Source organism: Micropterus salmoides, unplaced genomic scaffold, assembly GCF_014851395.1.
Source record: "Micropterus salmoides isolate LMB-PRFRI ecotype aquatic unplaced genomic scaffold, ASM1485139v1 Ms_hic_scaffold_2, whole genome shotgun sequence".
NCBI classification, from domain to species: Eukaryota; Metazoa; Chordata; class Actinopteri; order Centrarchiformes; family Centrarchidae; genus Micropterus; species Micropterus salmoides.
This window is the reverse complement of record NW_024041150.1, coordinates 24,590,217-24,608,616: the sequence shown is the minus strand read 5'-3', so window position 1 is coordinate 24,608,616 and position 18,400 is coordinate 24,590,217. Positions and strand designations below refer to the sequence as shown.

Genomic DNA, 18,400 nt, shown 5'->3' with positions numbered 1-18,400 from the left:
AAGCGAAACAAAATTTCCTGGAGATGCCGGGGATTGAACCCGGGACCTCATACATGCGAAGCATGCGCTCTACCACTGAGCTACATCCCCATTGGTTAACGGAAGTGCAACATTGTTTCTATATTCACGCTGATTATGTGGCGTAAGTTGATCTGCAGCTGCAGTGTAACGAAAAAGGCACTAGTACAAAGGCGGATATTTCATGTTATGCTGGTCGGGGACAATAAAAACACCTCCCAGCGGGAGATTAATAGAAATAAAGTCGCCGAGGGTCTGAAAAAGGTAGTCAGCGGGCTGAACCACTGCGAGCCGAATGAGGGGGGAGGACATCATCTTAGAAAACTTAAAAACGCATTGCACTCATCGTCACAGAACAAGAGCTGTTAACCGTTTGTGTACCAAATATATTGATTAGACGCTGACAGACAAGAGTGGTTATATTTAATTGTTATGATTGAAATTACACTTGGGGACAATTCAGTAGTTGCTGGATATTGGTAGGGACATGTACCATCCCTGCCAAGTACTACGCCCTTTGCACTACGACTGTGAACAAGCGACTTTTTATTTAATCTGCTACAGTGTACAAAGTCTCAAAATGAACGATATAACGTTAAAACATTTTGCCAAAAAAAACTGCTCATGAGCAGAAGGCCTACAGTCATAAAATGTAATGTGAGTCAGGTTGGTCACGCTATACACACATATTTACTTATAAAACTATGTGACATATGTAATTGTGTCAGTGCAGGCCTATAGTGATTAGTGACCTTATTGTAGTTTTATTTCATGGTATCATTATATCCTTAAACAGCAAATACACATACCACTTAATGTTATAGTTTTGCAGTATATTCAACATAATGAGTACTGATCTTTTCATAAACGCAACAACCTTTCACAACACATTAGGCCACAATATAACAAGATTATTGTATGAAATGTCACTTGATGGAAAGTTTGACTCCTACTTACAATTATATGACTAGTGCTACAGAGCTAGCTAGCATTTTTATTGTTGATATTCTACCAATTGATTTCTTGATTAATCATTTAGTCTGTAATAATGTAAAGAAAAATGTCCTTCACAAGTTCCCAGAGTCCAAGGAGACATTTTTCTAATTATTTGTTTTATCAAGAACCTCAGAAATATTGAGTTTATCACTATCCCACCATTTAAATTATTATTTTTAGTTTAATTGATTAATCTTCCCTAAATGAATCCACTCTAAATATGACATTAAGAACAATATGAACACAGTAAAGTCTGTTTTTGTTTTAATTTTCATGTAAATTAGGAAAAAATGTAAAGCAATAAAAAACATATGGCACAGTCTACAATTTACAGCATACAACAGCATGACATAATAATACAATGATTTCATAACAGGCCGAGGCAGTTTTACATTATAACAGGTAAACTCTAACTGAAACATTCAAAATCCAGGCAGTCAATCCAATATACTCCTGCATATTTATAACAGCTTCATTCATCAGTCACCTTTGTATCCTGATGCCTAAAAAGAAAGTGGGACGAGAGCTGTAGCTTCCATTGAAGACAACAAGGCCATGTCTTCGGTGTTTTTAGAGGGAGTTTGTAGGGGTTTTAGCATCTGGGACATGGTCCGTGTCATTTAGGCTGATTCCAGTATTTTTAAATTACTACCTCCCCGGCAGTGTGGAACAGCATTTAGACCTTCATCTTGGCAAAATGGCATACCATTTACACAAAATATAATTTAACAGCTAACTGGGGGGACTCATCACCTCAGGATCTCACAGTGCAGTCACAACAACGTCCTTGCTTCCCCCTTCATCTGACCAGATGGCACTTCCAGAGAACTGCTTGAGATCTATCAACAATCCAGTCCCTCCACTTGCTTCACCTTTACCTTCCCCATCTACCACTTTCTCGTCCCCCGTCCCTCCCTTTGCTTCTGGCTGATCTGTTAGCCTTGTTTGCTCCCCTGCCTCCAAACTGGAGTTTGGAGGGTTCTCTGAAGTGTCACTGTCGTTTCCCTCTGTCTTACCAACCAGTTCCACATTATCCTCCTCCTCCCCACCCTCCTCCTCCCCCTCCTCCTCTTCCTCCTCCTCCTCCTGGTCATCTTCCTCACTGTCACTCTGCTCGCTACTACCTTCCTCCACCTGTCCCTCCTCATCTTGGACTTCCTGCATTTCCTCTCCGTCCTCGTCAACATCACTGTGGGGCCACAGCTGGACTCCGACACGTGTCCCCAGAGCTAATGCTGCACCTCTCACCCGGTCCCTGACCCCGCCTTCCTTATACACCATGCGCCGGACGGTATATTCTCCATCGGCCTCCTTGTTCAACTTCTTGTAGAAGAAGATAAGCAATACAATTAAGCCTAATAGGCAGAAAGAAAGGATCAGCACAGTCTGTGAGGATTTAGATTCACCAGCCATGCCTGAGGTGAAGAGAGAGAGAAAGGTCACTGAGTTAGCATGGTCACATAGTGGGATTTATTAATTTCTACAAATGTTTTTGTCTTTAGTGGCATTGTCTCTTAAAGAAATAGTTTGACTATTTTTAATTTTGGAAAATACACTTCTTCACTTTCATGTCACTCTCATGACTGTACGGTACTGTATGTAGCTGAAGCAGCTGGTTAGCTTAGCTTAACAACATAGTCTGGAAAAAGGGGTGTCATCTGGGAACAGGGAGAAACAGCTAACTTAGCTCTGTCCAAAGGTTCCAGGCTTCAAGAAATATTCCAGCACACAGTTGTTCCTACATTTCAGTATTGGTACAGCTTAAACAAAAAATATATATATAAATTAGTGAGCTTAAGGATTTTGTTACCTTTGTCAGAGCCAGGCTAGCTGTTTCCCCCTGCTTCCAGTCTTATCTATGCTAAGCTAAGCTAGCTGGCTGCTGCCTGTAACTTCATATTTACTATACAAACAGGAAAGTGGTATCAATCTTCTTGTCTAACTCTTAGCCAGAGAGTGAACAGTGTATTTCCCAGATCAAACAATTCCCCTAACAGCCATTTGTATTTGGAAATAGTTTTTTATGATTTTTTTCAGCCCATACTAGGGTGCCACATGGGTGTGGTGTGTCATATAATGCTTGTGTGAAAGGAAGATAAGATGATTTAGCAAATTCACATTCACACTTCACATATATTTTTTTTAGTTTTAGTTTGCATGATTTCCGTAGTACTATCAAAATGTCACCCAAAACAGGATGACACAGATGCTCAACATTATGTAGGCTGTTTGCACCGGCTCTCAATCCTGCTATTCCAGAAATCCTCTCAATGTTATCAAGCTGTAAATTCCACAATACTGAGACAGATTCGAATTAGAAGAGTACTTTACCTCCTTAGAAAAGTTCCTGTTGAGTAGAAAAAATCTCAGTTGCTTGGTGTCACAGTTACAGGCAAAATATAGCAGTCAAACTCCTTGTCCTTTCAAAGCGGTTGTGAAGTCAGGAGATCCATAGGTAAATTTACAATCAGGATCTATAAAAAAAAATAAAGTAACTAAGTAAATGAGTAAATTAGCTTCCTGCTAAATGTGTTTATAATTCATTATCATCTGGACAAAGGAAAAGCGATTCTGCTTTGGCTTGTAAGTTTTACCTCACTCAAAGTTAAGCGGCTTATGAAGAAATACCAATAATTCTAAATATACACTCCAGTGCGTTATAATATGAGGGAAAGTTTTCTCCTGACACTATTATAAATGCCTGAAATGTAACCACGGGCTCATAATTGTAATATAACCTACATATGTATGCTGGAGATGTAACAGGAAGTCTGCCTTTATCTTGTTTGACTGTAAGATGCCTGCATTGTCTTGAGTGACAGGAAGCTAGCAGACCGCTCGCAGCGTTGCTGGTTTCCTGTTAAAATTATAATTGAGCAGCATCAGTCAGCCTGCCATTGGAGGAAACTTTTTTTGTGGTAATTAATCACACTACAATCTGACAGTCAGTATTTCAACATGTTTAATAAATAGAGATGTTAAGTAATTGCACTTAAGGTACAATCACTGAAATGCATGATGAATACTGTCTTATAGGTGGTGAACTAAAGCCTGTACTACTATAATTATACAACTATTTCACATGTAAAGTCCATCAAGTAAAAGACCCAAGTATCTAAACTCAGAAATATTAACATCATATGAATACATGGAGCTGTTTCAGAAGAGCAAATAAAACATTAAGAAGAAAGAATTACCATTATAATTTAATGAGAAAAAGTAAAAAACGTGTGCAGCAAAAACACGTTCAAGAAGCTATTCAAAATATGAAATAAGGAAGGAAATAAACTGTAAAACACTTACCCAAGTTGTGAGCAGAAGATAACGTTTGTCGTGTGAGAAGGCGCCAGAAAACTAACCCTGGTAAGAGACTGACTTGTGTCGTTTAAGGTTCTGTTGAACAGTGTGGCAGCATGTGAAAAAGAGAGAGGGGTGATACATGACATGTGGTGAAGAACGCTAAAGTAGGTGGAGGCTGTAGGGGGTGAGAATACAGATCAAAGACAAACTCAAGTAGGGTGTGGTGAAAAGCACAGATAAAAATGTGCAATTTATTTATGGAAAGAGGAAGACACACAAATTTGAATTTTTTCCGCTTGCAAAGTTGACTTATATCATTTAGAGTTTGAAGCACAGGTGCAGGTTACAATATGCAACATGCATTAAGTATGTTTTTACGAACATTAAACAACATACAGTATATTTATTTCCTGTGACACATTTCAAGCTTGTACAGTCATATTTGTCAGCCTGTTGTCAATAACACAAAAAAGGAGCATCTGAGGTGAACACGATCGCAGGGTAAAGTGCCATGTGAGCCCAAGACAACCCGAGATCTAAACCACAATCCAGATATTCTTGGCGAAAATAGTACAGTAGTATTATACTCTACAGTTATAAGATTTAAATCAAATCAAAAGAGCAGATGAAGTTCAAAAGCTGCGCTTGACTTCGGAACATGAAACAAGTCAGCCACATCCTGTTTTCAGAAGGATGGCCAGGCAGCCACAGAGCCTGCAATCAGCAAAGTCAAATGTACCCTATCCTAATAAGTACAGTAATGTTACACTGTATTACACAATTGAGGACATAAACATTACTATCTGGTGTGCAATCATGAACATTTTAAATTTACAGATGGAGAAGAAGCATGGTGTGAAATTATTTAAATATTTAAAAATTTTAAGCCCAATGAAGATGCCAGAAGTCATTTTTATTCTTTCTCTACATTATTTTCTTTTCACCTTACCCTGTGTACTTCTTTTGTGTCTTTCAACTTTGAAAATGGAAGGTATGGTTTGTTTTAATTTCTGTACTCTGAGGCAGTTGACTGCTGGATGGAGCAGTTGTCATGTTGTATTACCAGCTTAATCTGGGTCCTTGCTGCCTTTGGATGATACTAGGCTCATACTAACACTACACTACACTACAACACAGACAGAACTACAGCACCAACATCATTCATCGCCAGTTTTATGCATGATGGTTGCTCATATAGTGCTTTTCACAGTTGCTGAGTTTAGTTTTCTTTTCGTAAGACCACAGACTATTCTGCCTTGCCATTAGTTTGTTGCAAGCCTTTTTGCAAACTCCCAGCTGCTGCTGTTTGCCCTTTGTCATCTGAAGATCCCCACTGTCTTTCACATAGTACAGATTCGGCTCTGTTGTCATGTCATATAGTGCCCTTTTTCTGTCCGTCTTGGTTGGTTGCTCATTTTGTTTAGATGACCTACTAAAGACAAGAGTACTCAAGTTCCAATTTATAATGGAGACTGCTGTGCTAATGTGAAACTCCCAACTGTTCTCTCTATCTTTTCCCTCTGAAATCTGTTGACTGCTTCTCTAAATTGTAGTTTCTGACATGGCAGTGGTCATCTGGGGGATTTAACTGGCCACCAATCTTCAGAATATTTAGAAAATATGTGAAAAGCAGACAACAAATGGCCACAAAAGCCAGTGTAAAATGTGAGAAATCTTCAGGTTGCATGCTTTATGGAGGCCAGGTGTTTTGTGTGTGTGCATGTGCCTATTTAATTGGAATAGGCAGCAGTTGCATGGCACAGAGTCAAATACTCAATATGTACACTATTTAAACGTAACTTCATCACCATATAATCATGAACAGAACATTCAGAGAAGCCATCCCATTAATACAAAGGAGGAATTAATGTTTATTGGGTTGTCACAATGTAGTCACATTTAACCTGCTAGTGGTTTTACAGTTAGTGTTAAGAGGTAAGTGCATAAAGAAATATAAATGACTTAAGTAATAAAGGGATATGCTAGATGTGTAATGTACCATTGTTACACGATCGCTGACTGGTGCAGAGGTAACAGATTATGCCTCTAAATGTGATGGCAAAAAACACAACAAAAAACATTCATACAGAACTTTCCATCTTTTAACTGCAATACACATTCATTTGCAGACTGTAGAAAAATGTTTCACTTTTCATTTTAACTTAACATTGGAATTGCTAAATAAAATCTAGTGTTTTAGTGAATTGCACTATAGCTAGTGTTAGGTCATACATGTGATTTAGGCTCTGTGTCAATTGGGAAACTCATTTTAGATGCTTGGCCAAAGTGACAACTAAAAAGTCTTAAGTTTGCAGCTCTGCAAAAAAACCCCATCCTGGTTCTTTAGCGGGAACCAGATATAGCAGCCTTTCCAAATGTGTCAAAAGAGGGAAGAGGTGAGTATTTCTGCGTATTTATATCTTATCTTATCAATATCTTGTCTCGTGGTGTTACAGGAGGTACAAAATCACAACTGTTACCTTTTCACTGACTGCAAAGACAACACAGAAATACGATACACATAAATATTCAACTACAAGCTCATCAGCTATTATTCACATAATTCTCACTGTCAAGATTATGATTTGTGCACCATCAGATTTTTTCGTACCGTTTACCTTACACACGGCGTCCTATAATGATAATAATAATAATAATAATAATGAAGTAGTAAAACAAAGCACAAGTTACACAATGAGTTAACAATTGGTCCGATATGACATCACAGTTGAGCAACTTTAACTACCTGATAAATTAGCCCTAATAGTTACACAGTTGGGAGTGCTTCAGAGAAAAGAAAATCATATTGGAGGTACTTCATTGCTTTGCTATAGTATGTTGACCTTCATTAGCTTTAAGATAATGCTTTTTATCACTACTTTGTGCATTAATTTGAGGCATTGCATCGCCTTCAAAGCCCTTCAAAATTAACGTGATGATTTTGCAAAGCTCAAAGCTGCACTATATGCACCATCTAATAGCTGCTACAATACTCCTTCATATGAAAAACAACCAAAACATTATCTCACTGTCAGAAATCACTCTACGCAGATGACACCCCATTCTCTGCCACAGTCGGGAAAACAATCACAGGAATACACTGTGGTCTCGTTTTCATCACATTAGTCTGCATGGTTGTAAGCCAGTGTGATTCACACGCTACACTACACTACATTCTCCCACTCACACAGCTTAAAGGTACTGTTGTTCCTAGTAAGGCTATGGTCTATGGATTTAGTAAGAACTCCGTCCGAATGTAGTGGTTCTCTGCCTTGCTCATACATCCCCGTCCTCAATCCGCGCCAGCTGCCTCTCCAGCAACTCGATTCTCTGGCTCTGAGCGAGGACGACTGCGCGCAAGGCCTTCATTTCTGCTAACAGCTCATTCAACACATCGTCCTGAAAGAAGGGAGGTGAGAAAATGGAACGAATCAGAAAATAACTTTGAGCATGGAAAACGTTAGAAAGGTGAATACATCTCATTCTGTCTACTCACCTCTTTCTTTGGCCTCTCAGTATTTCCATCAGTCTCCCTTGTGGCTACTCGCGGCTGTGGCACCTCATCCTCCATCTCCTTGCTCACGTATGCAGATGCGGGAGCTGCTACACTGCCTGCTGAAGGCGGGGCGGCCCCAGTCCCAGAGTCCTGCGAGACGAGCTGGGGTTTGCTTCTGAGAGTGTCTCTGTGCTTGGATGGATGAGCCATGTACCCGCCGCTCAGAGAGACCAACAAGGGCGGTGCATCCTGCCCAGCAATCCATTCATCAGCCAGGAGAGCCGGCTCCAAGCCAGCTGTGTCCGGGTAAAGGTCTCCCTGAAACAGATCTGACTGTGGAGGCAAGATGGAGACAGATATGTATTTTTATTACACAGTTTTGGATCAACTTCCTTGGCACACAGGAGGCTTGCAATTCCATTTTAAAATAATAAATAATATAAATTTGTTATTTTAAATTAGGATTCACTTTTTAAAGGCTTTGCTTGGCTTACCTTTCGTGGTACAGTCATAGAAATGGGTTCCACTTTCCTTTCATGGAGTTTGTAGAACCTACAGAATGCCAGGAAATTAGTAATCTCAACAAAAGGATAAGGCTGGTGTCTTCAAAATGTATCTTAATGTCAATAAACCTAAATGTTTTGTTTTATTACTTACATACAAGTATACCCTAATTTAAATAAAGGCTCAGTAACTGTGGGCATTGTAGTTCTTTGCAAACATTACTAAAACAGGAGTAAATAGTGTATTTTGAGGGGACTATTTTCAGCTGCAGACCGATCTTGACAGCAGCAGAATGGTGTATGTGGGATTGACTTAAAATAAACATGTCACACAGTGCAAAGGTGTGGCTTATTAATGTGTTTCTACTTTGTTGACAATAAGAAATATATAGAATATCACCAGCCTTTTGACAATCCTTTAAAGTAATTAAAATAAAATGCAGGAAAACATATTTACCTGGCAATTTCACACTTGTTGACATCCACACCTCTTTTACTTAGAAAGCCTGCGCCTCTCTGAGGCTCCTTGCTACTGTATAAGCTGAGGAAGTGGACATACGGGGATTCATCTGTCACTTCAAAATACCGAATGGTGCAGTCCCCCTGAAAGCCAGAAGATTATCTAATTAACATGACTGAACCAAAAATGAACAGGAGTTGACAATGATTTTCCTGGTTATGTAAATCTGTGTTCTCTATACCATCGTGAGGTCATACCTTTCCACACAGGTATACCATGTTTGTGTCAGGGTCATAAAAGGGTAGAAGAACCCCGTTACTCGTATCCATCTCCTGTACAGCCATTGGCTCAGAGAGATCTTTCTGTAAAAAGCAAAAGCATTGAATTGTTATTGCTTGCATACAAAACATAAATTCAACCCACCCACAAAATGCTGATATTGAACAGTTACACAAAACCACGGATTATGTTCAGTGACATACCTTATTTCAACAACTTCTGTGCGTGACAACTACAGTATGGTTAAGGTTATGGAAAGATGGTAGTTATGGCAAATAAACTGTTCATGGTATGTTTAAGGTTAAAGGTTCAGTGTGCAAGTTTTAGTGGCATCTAATGGTGAGAGTTGCGAATTTCAACCAGTGGCTCACGATGCATTCACATGCTCCTTGGGTGGTCCTATTTCCCGAGCTTTGAAGTCGTTCTTCCGACTTCAGTGTGTGTTCATATGCTCTTAAGTCAGAATGTGGAATCAACATGGACGCAACTACAAAGATGTGGTGGATTAGCATCATCAGAGCATATCAACAACACACAGACATCTAGTTCTCTCTACATGGACAGCAAACTAACCGTTATAACCATATTACAAATTACATGTTTGCAAAATATGTATATGCAAGGAGGAAAAAAATATTCTTTTTTATTCCAAAACCACATCAATGCACCATCAGTCACCACTCACCCTTCCTTTTGCAAGAGCGCAGGAGAGGCTACGGTGGCCGATCTATATACAGTCTATGTGGCCGACACACTCTTTCTGCTCTTGTGCTAAAGAATTCGTCTGGGCCTCCATTTGACCAAATTTCTCTTCTTTTCTTACTACTAATAAACCAGTTGACTACTACTACTAATACTAACGTTTCTTCGTAGTGACAAAAACGCGCTCTGAAGGGCAGTTTGTCCATGTGAGCTTCTGTAGCAACATGGCGGCGCAATATGGGGACATCCATATGAGGAGGACACGTGGTGTATGTAGATAGAAATGGCTCATTCTAAGGTAATAAAAACATAACGGTTCATTATGTAAAGTCTTTATACACCACTGAAAACATAGTTATGGATATCATATTTCTGTCAATAGATCCTCCTACATAGTACACACTGAACCTTTAAGCAAGTAAAACACTTGGTTAGTGCATAGGTTCACAATGTTTCAAGTCAGTCGTAAAACAATAATCAGGTGTTCATATTAACACTGAAATAGGTTTTGCTTGCTGTTATCGTTTGTCCTGGGCACAGTGGTTATTATAAGATCCCTTCTTAATGTGCTTCCAATGTAAGTAATGGGGGACAACACTTACAGTCCTTCTTCCATGCAATAATGTATTCCAAGGTTCATCTGAAAATTAACGTGAAGCTTCAACAGCCTGTTAGTTAGTCAGTAATTTTCCAATTTTTTTTAAATTTTTCATTCCCTCTTTGTGTTAATGTCCCTCCACTTCTGCTCAACACAGAAACATTGTCCACAGTAACAAAGAGAGTCTTTGTACTAAAACGATTGTAGCTTTGGAAGACATCCACTTTATTTGACTGACTAACTAGCTCAGACTGCTGTAGCCTCATGTTGACTTAAATAAGTCGAGATAAACCATAGAATGTATTTGTACACAGAAAGAGGAGTGTAGATTTTGCCCCCCACCACTAACTGTGAACGTGCATTTAGAAGTAAATGGCCAGCATAAACAGGAGAAATGATTGCCAGTTCACCTCCTGGGCACTGCCGAAAGAGGCCTTGAACAAGCTCCTGAACCCCCAACTGCCGTGTGTTGCTATGGGTCGTGTTTGTGCATGTGCATGTGTGTGTCTTTCAGACCTGTGTGTATACTAATATAATAACAGAGTGAAAACATTGAGTTTCCCCTCTGGGGATTAAATAAAGTATATCTTCTTCCAAGACAGACTCGTGAACATATCCTGTAACCAAATATTTTATCTCTCTAACCTTAAAAATACCATAGTTTATTTCCCCTATTTGCCTTACGGACATATTGTTGTTGTGTAAAAATGAACATGCTCATCCACCATTTTGATCCACTACTTTCTGCCTCATTAAATCAAGCGTACACTACTTCCTGCATTGACAGTGAACGTCAATTGTGTGCTGCAGACATGTTCAATGTGAACGTAATTCTTAGTGACACTGGGCTGGTCCACAAAAGACAGGTCAGACTTACCGTATCCCACAATGCCAGCTGTCTCTCACTCATACGGCTGAAGCCTGTGGTCAGGATCTTCCCATCTGAGAGGAACACAGCTCTCATTGGCCTGGTGCCATCGTGGACCTTCTCTTTCACCTAGGAGAACAAATAAAGAGAGTGATAAAGGACTAATGTAGAAGCAACATAACATGGTAATGAGGAAATACCCAGCAAGTGATTTGCTCTACTGTCATTATGTGTCATATATCTTCTTTTGTATGCATCGCTCGCACAGTCAAAAAAAGTGAAATAACCTTGAGGACGGTGCCCCTTCGAGGGTCGATGACACGCAGAGCCTTGTCCTTGCAGACAGTACAGACAGCACTGCCGTCTTTGTTCCAGCTGACACTGTAGATCAGGTCTGGGTGGGCGTCACTCAGGTGGTACACAAGCTCACCCGTGCCCACGTTCCACACACAAATCACATTATCACAGCCTAGAGAGAGGAAGACACAACATCCAGTGTCATGGTGTTTGTCAATAGGAGAGGAAACAAGGCCAGCATAAACGTTCATACAAAAGCAGTAGAATGTGCTTTAGAAGATGATAAAATAAAAACAGGAAGGCAAATATCAACACCAAGATGCATAGATATACATAAATACATATATAAGAAGAACAATGATACGGCACAACTGGAATACTTAAAGAGCATTGTATACCAAGAGGAGGATCTATGAGTGCAATGCAAGATGTACATTAGTACAACAGGACGCCAAGTGGTGTTTCTGAGGATTGGATCGATGTGGCCTAATTAACTTAAGAGGAAGCAACTTGACTGAAGAAATGTAATGACCGTGGGTGTATTTTGTTGTGTGTTGGCTCTTAGATCTAGAATGAGGTGGCTTGGCATGTGACAGGTGCGTGCTTGCATGCAAATACAGTGCAGTGGCTGCAGGTGATTGCCTCCTTCCTGACAACAGCACACTATATTACTGAGGCATAACCTCTCCCTCGTCTCCCAACCAGACACACTTGCCATCAACCGTTGTGTGATTGGTACATGGTTCAGCATGCCATGCCGATGCCCTTAAAACCTAGCGTCTCAGTCAGCTTCTTGCCATGAGCAGTGAGGTCCCACGTAAATACAACACTGAACATTGAACCGTTTTGGTTAGTTGGTATTTGTGGGTTTGAAGGGGACAGAGCTCAGTTGGAAGAAGGTGATGTCATGCAGCACCTGAGCACCAATCAGAATATAGCAATATCTCACCTAACCACACCCACACAGTCCTGATGAAGCAGATTAGCTGAGATTTTGAGAGTTTAACTCTTGATAAATAATATCTATAGGATGTTTTTTTCACATTTAGTCATTAATATCAAATTTTACAGAGATATGATTCTTCTAGTTCTAGAGACAACTGATAGGGCAATTAGCCTTCTCTTTGATTTGATCATGTTTTGCCACCTTAAATGTATCCATTATAACTCCATTATTTGCCAAGTTTTAAAATAAAATCATCATAGTTCAACAGTCTGCCTCTGTGACTGCTTGAGGTACAAGGAAGGTGAGTTCATCTCATGTCGAGCCTTATCTAACAGAAGTAATGCACTTATAGGTTATAAACAGAGCCTGTAGTAACAGAAGACAGCAGCTCACAACGTTGTGTGAGGTAAACAGACCTTTGACATTACCTGCCAGCACACGCCCTCCTTTTTGTTTTTATGTAAATGCATGTAAAACAACATATAGACCGCATTTGCCCTCTACAGTGCACAGGTAGAAAGAGCAGCGGGTGATCTCAGTCGCAGACAATCCAAGTTGTTTTTTTCGCAACCATTTACGGGGCACCAGAATGTGATAAATGAAGTTCACCAGCAGTCAAGAGGATGTTGAAGGCAGTTGGGTGCCAAGCCAGGATTCCCACTCTTTTACTGTGTCCCTCGAGGGTTACAACGGGCTCAGTCATTGGACTCGTCAGGCCCCCGTCTGGGATCTGCCACACCTTTAATCAACGAGACACAGCAGACATTTGTTTGAGAATGCCTTTACAGTAATGTATATCATGATGGATCCATTTGGGATCATGAGAGCTGCTGATGTTTTAAATGATGCATGTATATATAATAGCTCACAGAGAAGAGTTGAGCTTTTTAAAAGAATAGTTTTGGGAAGCACTCTTAGTTAGATGAGAAGATTGACAGCACTCTCAAGTCTGTCTGTTGAATGATGCTACAGCCAGGTGGCTAGCTTAGATTAGGGTTAAGGACTGGAAGCATGGTAAAACAGCTAGCCTGACTAGTCCAGCACATACTGTAACCCCTTGTAAAAATCACAAATTGTCATTTTTACTCTTTTTGCACAGAATAAAGAAAAAATATGTAATGTGTTAATCAGCAAGCTTAAGAGCTGCTGGTTGGTGGAATTTGTTCCCTTTGTGCAGAACCAGCACGTGAAAGCGATTGAGCACTTTGGCCTCTGCAGTCTTTTCAGAATAAAAAAAAAGGCTTTTAAACAGCATTTACATGATGGGACAGTAAAACAGTAACTGCTCTTAGTGCGACAACAATAGATTACCTCCTTTAACAGGAAGAAAGAAACAGTTAGAGATCTAGTTCACACAACTGTGGTCAGAATGACCTGTGTCATATACTGTATGACAGCAGGCGACACAGATATCAGATAAAGAGCCACAAACCACCAGCTTGAGGAGCCTTGAAACTGTGAACCTGCCTTTACTGTGCAGTCCTCTGAGGCACTTGCAATAATGTTGTCGTCATGAGGCGACCACTGGATGTCCAGCACCGGCGCCGCATGGCCGCACACTGTGGGACACGATTGATCGATTCTGCCGCTCTGTGGGAGAAACGCAAAGTTCAAATCACGACACCGTGACAGCTAGTAAGAGAAACTTTAACACATTACAGGAGTGTAACCTTTTCCAGCATTTGTTTTGTAAAAATGCTGCATATGCATTAGCGAGACATGGAGTGAGGTGACAAAGAGATGCTGACATATTGCTGTTAGTAGCAGAGTGGAAGATGGGAAACTAGATGGAGGCTTTTAAAAAATATTGATCCACTGTTTATTTGATGCTGAATGTAACAGAAAAGGGGGGCGAACTGAACCTTGCTGATCGGAACAATGAGGAAGGCCCCTCCTCCGCCAGCTTCGATGATAACGGCGATAAATTTGGGGTTGACCGCACAGAGGGGATTGTCGCCCGTCACGCGGGACACTCTGACATCGTCGATGCAGTGCTCCGCTTTCCACGCCTGGGCAAAGACGTGGCGGAACTTGCTCTGCCTTACCACACCTCGCCTGAAAGACATATCTGTGGAGGGCAAAAAAACTAAACAAAACAACAATATGACAAGTGAATTATATGGCAAATACAGCTGGATAGTAAAGAGAGGAAACACTAAAGCAAAGTGAGACTTCACTTAATACTTTCTATCATAACTTTAAATGTGCAAATGTGATCAAATGAGAGCAGCTCATAGGTATTCCATTAATTCCAGCTTCTCAAATCTCGGGTTTAATCTTTGGACTATATCTATTAACTGTTGGTTCAACAAAACAAGCAACTTTACATGTCACCTTGGACTCTGGGAAATTGTGACTTTTTAAAAATAATAATCATCTGTTGCAGCCTGTGCAAAAGTAAAACATAAGATCTACAGATGACTTGGTAATACAGTTGTTCGATAGTTCAACATTTTAAGGCCATTACATTTACATTTAATAAAATGGCTTCTTCAATGTGCCACCTTAATTATATAGAAAATAAGTATAATTTAATTTTATAGGTCTTTTTCACAGGGAACCTTGTATTTTAAGATAAAAACATTGACAATGCACAATGACATTATTGGCTATTCACATAAGAAACATGTTTGGCTTGAGGCATGTATTTTCTTTCTTCTGCTATTCAGTGTACACCTTATTATTAAACGTGCTGGTTTTCTTTTAGTGTTGTACAACTAAAACTAAATTTTGTATGATAAATGCTGCTTTGGGCTAAATGTTTGACACACAAATAAAAACTAAGAATGCATGCATGCCAAATTGCTCTAGTCATTTCCATTCCTAAAAAGCTGCACAAATGAACTTTGTTATGGCTTTCTGCAACCAGCTAATTAAAATCATTGTACATTCAGTTATTTTACAGTTCATTCAGTGAATCCCCAACAAAAAACCTGACCAGCGAGAGAGAAAAGGGAGGTTGTCAAAACAGCAGGGAAATTCTTTCATTGTGGGAGTCGGTCCTAAAAAGTACAGCCAGGCTTCAGTGGACAAAAGGGCATGATCCGCCTGAAACCACAACATGCTGTGGCAGTGAGGGGAAGGGGGTTGGGCAGTCAGAGCTGCTGAGGCAGGGGAGCCAGTAACTCTATATGCCATAATGATTAACAGTTGTCAAAGCAAATTGTATTTTATCAGGTATCCAGGCTGTAGTCTGCACCCTCAGTAGTTTGTGAGGATAAAACTGCTCCACATCCATGTAATTTTACACAGTAGAGCCCTGGACTGTAACTGTGTTATTAAATAATGTTCTCTCATTGTATAACGGTGCCTTAAATTCCCAGCAACAGCGTTACAAAATACCCACACTGTATTTGTCCACCATTTGCGTGTTTCTATTGTTGTCTGCTCAGGATAAAATGTGGCTTTCGCAGAGATTAAATACAGGCACGAGCAACAAAGGACGTGTATTATTACGTAGTTAAACCCCGAATGAGACATTTCAGGGAAAGTGGCATGGTTATTAATGTCGAGTACAATAGCATACCTGGCTTTTGAGCGCCCTCTCCTAATTGGAAAACGGATCACCAAAGACTCGGGCGTGACAAGAGGAGGCCAATAAAATAATCCACCAGCAACAGTAATTTAATCCTCTCCTGTGTCCAGGCAGGCGTTCACGTAGATTGCGCAAACCTATAATAAAATAGGTCCATTAGAAATAAAGACCCATTGGCCACATATTGCTCTATTCTCGTGTTGGTCAGTCAGTAACTACGCATGGCTGATGTAGTAAGTGTCTAAGCTGATAGCGCATGTCCCGTGCTAATATAAGGCTACGTTAAAGCGTGCACGGCGACGCTGTACGGAGCCCGGCTGATGGTGGTGGTGGTGGTGTTGGCGATGTGGGGAGGGATGCAGGCGGTTTTCGCCCTGTCTCCCTTCACAAATGACTGAACTGTAGCGATGGACAGAGCAGAATCCCAGACACTTCCGCTCATGGCAGGAAATGTCAAAGACGCGCAGGAGCCAAGAGGGCTATCATCCGTTAACGTCCAGAAACCGCATGAGGATGACACATGAGGTAGTTTAATCAACCGGTTGAGGCAGACGGCCCACCCAGAGTCTGAGGTTCCGCACAAGATTTCTGCCTTGTAAGAGGGAGTTTTTCTCTGCCACTGTAGCCAGATACGTGCTCATGATCGGAATTGCTGGATCTCTGTAGGCTAAATAATATTGTGAAGACGGCAATGAATGTGCACTGAGATAACCTCCGTTGTGATTTGGCGCTATATAAATAAAATGGAATTCAATTCGATAAATGTACAAACTAACGTTAATTAAAGTAACACGCATGCGTGAAACAGAGACGTATGATTTTTAATTTGTATGCCAGTTTTTGAAGACCGTGTCGGCTGTTGTAAACTTTACAAAGAGGCCGAAGCAGATAAAAGAATGTTTGACTCAAACTTCTGCTGAATTTGAAAGATAAATGAGGGTGTAATATAACTAAAAGCACGTACGAAAAGACGGAAGTTGGCACAAATAATAAACAGGCTGTACCGCTGCCTGAATAATAAACCCTAGGGCGTGCTTTACTCTATGGTTGAGGTTGAGATGGGTTGTATACACCAACACTGACTGTATGGTTTCACTATTAGTTTATTTGTAGAGATAATTCGTAGAAATGTCAAAACATTTTGTCCACAAAAAATAAGTTAAAAAGAAAGAAAGAAAGAAAGTGGGGAGTATATTGAATCAATCAATCAGAACAATAAATTGTCCTCTCTCATACAAGATTCTCAAGCAGATGAAAAATGCGACCCGACTCCGGTGGGACTCGAACCCACAACAGGTAACAACATGCCATTAAAAATGTATTTCAATCACATCGCTTATGTTAATACAAATTCCCTTTTTAAATAATCTTATTTATTATATATATATATGCTATTTAGATACATATTGTTTCTAGAGCTGTGATAAACTGGTCAGGATAGACTGGTGAGTTAGGACTAGGCTTGGAATAAGCTACTGAGGAATATGAGTGATAAGACATCCACTATAATCATTCTCTGCTATTCATTCATCCTCCCCGCCACTCCCTCTCACCTCTCCGTCTCCCCATCAACTCATCTCCTGTGTTTTATTACAGGGGTTTTCAAACTTTTTTTCTCAGGGGGACTGTATTTTCTCTCCAGCTTTCCCCTCTGCTGCGTTTGCTGACTGCAGTGCAGACTACATTATAAACTAATGTAAGAAAATATTACCCTGCTGCTTTATCAGAGAAGTGACCCACTGTGTTTTTAACATTATGTCATTTGTTGGAGAAGGATTTGGCATCGTCGGATACAAATTTTACAATAATTTGAGGACGGTTTTAAATCTTTTTGTGACTCAGGCCTGGACCCTGGCCCAGACTTTGAAAAATGGCACTCTAATGGGTGATGTGTTTTTACACAGTGATGACGTGTAATTGGTCGCTGTTGAGACATACGCTGCTGAGCTTGTTATATATGATCCTTCAGCGCCACCTGGTGTTTAAAATGGCACATGGCAGGTTCATTTGTTTTTCCTCTAAAGTTGTATTGTGAACTCGTTGAGGTGAACGGTGGTGTCGCAGGAGACAAAAAAAACATACAAGTTATCGTAACAGAAAATAAGATTTCGTGTGAGTCATACTTTAAATATTGTCATGTGTCAGATGTGCAACAGGTGGCTCCGTGGCGCAATGGATAGCGCATTGGACTTCTAGGCACGAATTGAAGAGATTCAAAGGTTGTGGGTTCGAGTCCCACCGGAGTCGCATTTTAGATTTCGTGACTTGTGTATGAGAAGCTGCTTCTGTCCGTTTTCAGTTAAGACTCCCGGTGAAAAAAGCAAGTTTTTTTAAGAATCAGAAACTTTACATTAGCTTTCCAATATTCATAACAACGCCAACATAACAGAGTGATCATCCAT

The 18,400-nt window shown here is 40.3% G+C and overlaps 2 protein-coding genes and 2 non-coding genes across 5 annotated transcripts; 1 reads left to right on the top strand and 3 right to left on the bottom strand.

Annotated features, from left to right (window-relative positions):
* Window positions 1-18: 18 nt before the first annotated feature.
* Window positions 19-90, bottom strand: trnaa-cgc. Its single transcript has one exon. It is a non-coding gene; the product is annotated as a tRNA-Ala (tRNA).
* A 1,175-nt stretch (window positions 91-1,265) lies between these two features.
* On the bottom strand, window positions 1,266-4,472 carry si:ch211-119e14.1 (retrotransposon-like protein 1). Its single transcript, XM_038730719.1, has 3 exons — window positions 4,318-4,472; window positions 3,346-3,488; window positions 1,266-2,429 (listed from the first exon to the last, which is right to left on the bottom strand). Exon 3 carries the CDS (start codon window positions 2,425-2,427, stop codon window positions 1,777-1,779), a length of 651 nt encoding a protein of 216 aa, XP_038586647.1. The 5' UTR covers window positions 2,428-2,429; window positions 3,346-3,488; window positions 4,318-4,472; the 3' UTR covers window positions 1,266-1,776.
* A 1,689-nt stretch (window positions 4,473-6,161) lies between these two features.
* coro1b (coronin, actin binding protein, 1B) lies at window positions 6,162-16,427 on the bottom strand. Of its 2 annotated transcripts, none has more exons than XM_038730717.1 (11): window positions 15,990-16,427; window positions 14,326-14,531; window positions 13,931-14,053; window positions 13,073-13,202; window positions 11,508-11,689; window positions 11,230-11,349; window positions 9,031-9,135; window positions 8,771-8,916; window positions 8,305-8,362; window positions 7,811-8,143; window positions 6,162-7,713 (listed from the first exon to the last, which is right to left on the bottom strand). In XM_038730717.1, exons 2-11 carry the CDS (start codon window positions 14,527-14,529, stop codon window positions 7,591-7,593), a joined length of 1,524 nt encoding a protein of 507 aa, XP_038586645.1. In that variant the 5' UTR covers window positions 14,530-14,531; window positions 15,990-16,427; the 3' UTR covers window positions 6,162-7,590. The 2 variants fall into 2 exon arrangements, with proteins under 2 accessions (XP_038586645.1, XP_038586644.1); XM_038730716.1 differs by having other exon boundaries at window positions 14,326-14,549; window positions 15,990-16,425.
* A 1,729-nt stretch (window positions 16,428-18,156) lies between these two features.
* trnar-ucu lies at window positions 18,157-18,245 on the top strand. The gene is given in 2 exon segments: window positions 18,157-18,193; window positions 18,210-18,245. It is a non-coding gene; the product is annotated as a tRNA-Arg (tRNA).
* Window positions 18,246-18,400: the final 155 nt, after the last annotated feature.

Coding starts and splice junctions, on each gene's coding strand:
- si:ch211-119e14.1 (XM_038730719.1), bottom strand. CDS start 2,427: ATGGCTGGTGAATCTAAATCCTCACAGACTGTGCTGATCCTTTCTTTC.
- coro1b (XM_038730717.1), bottom strand. CDS start 14,529: ATGTCTTTCAGGCGAGGTGTGGTAAGGCAGAGCAAGTTCCGCCACGTC. Junction 8,917..9,030: donor TGGTATACCTGTGTGGAAAG/GTATGACCTCAC, acceptor TCTGGCTTTCAG/GGGGACTGCACCATTCGGTA. Junction 8,363..8,770: donor AACAAGTGTGAAATTGCCAG/GTAAATATGTTT, acceptor GGCATTCTGTAG/GTTCTACAAACTCCATGAAA.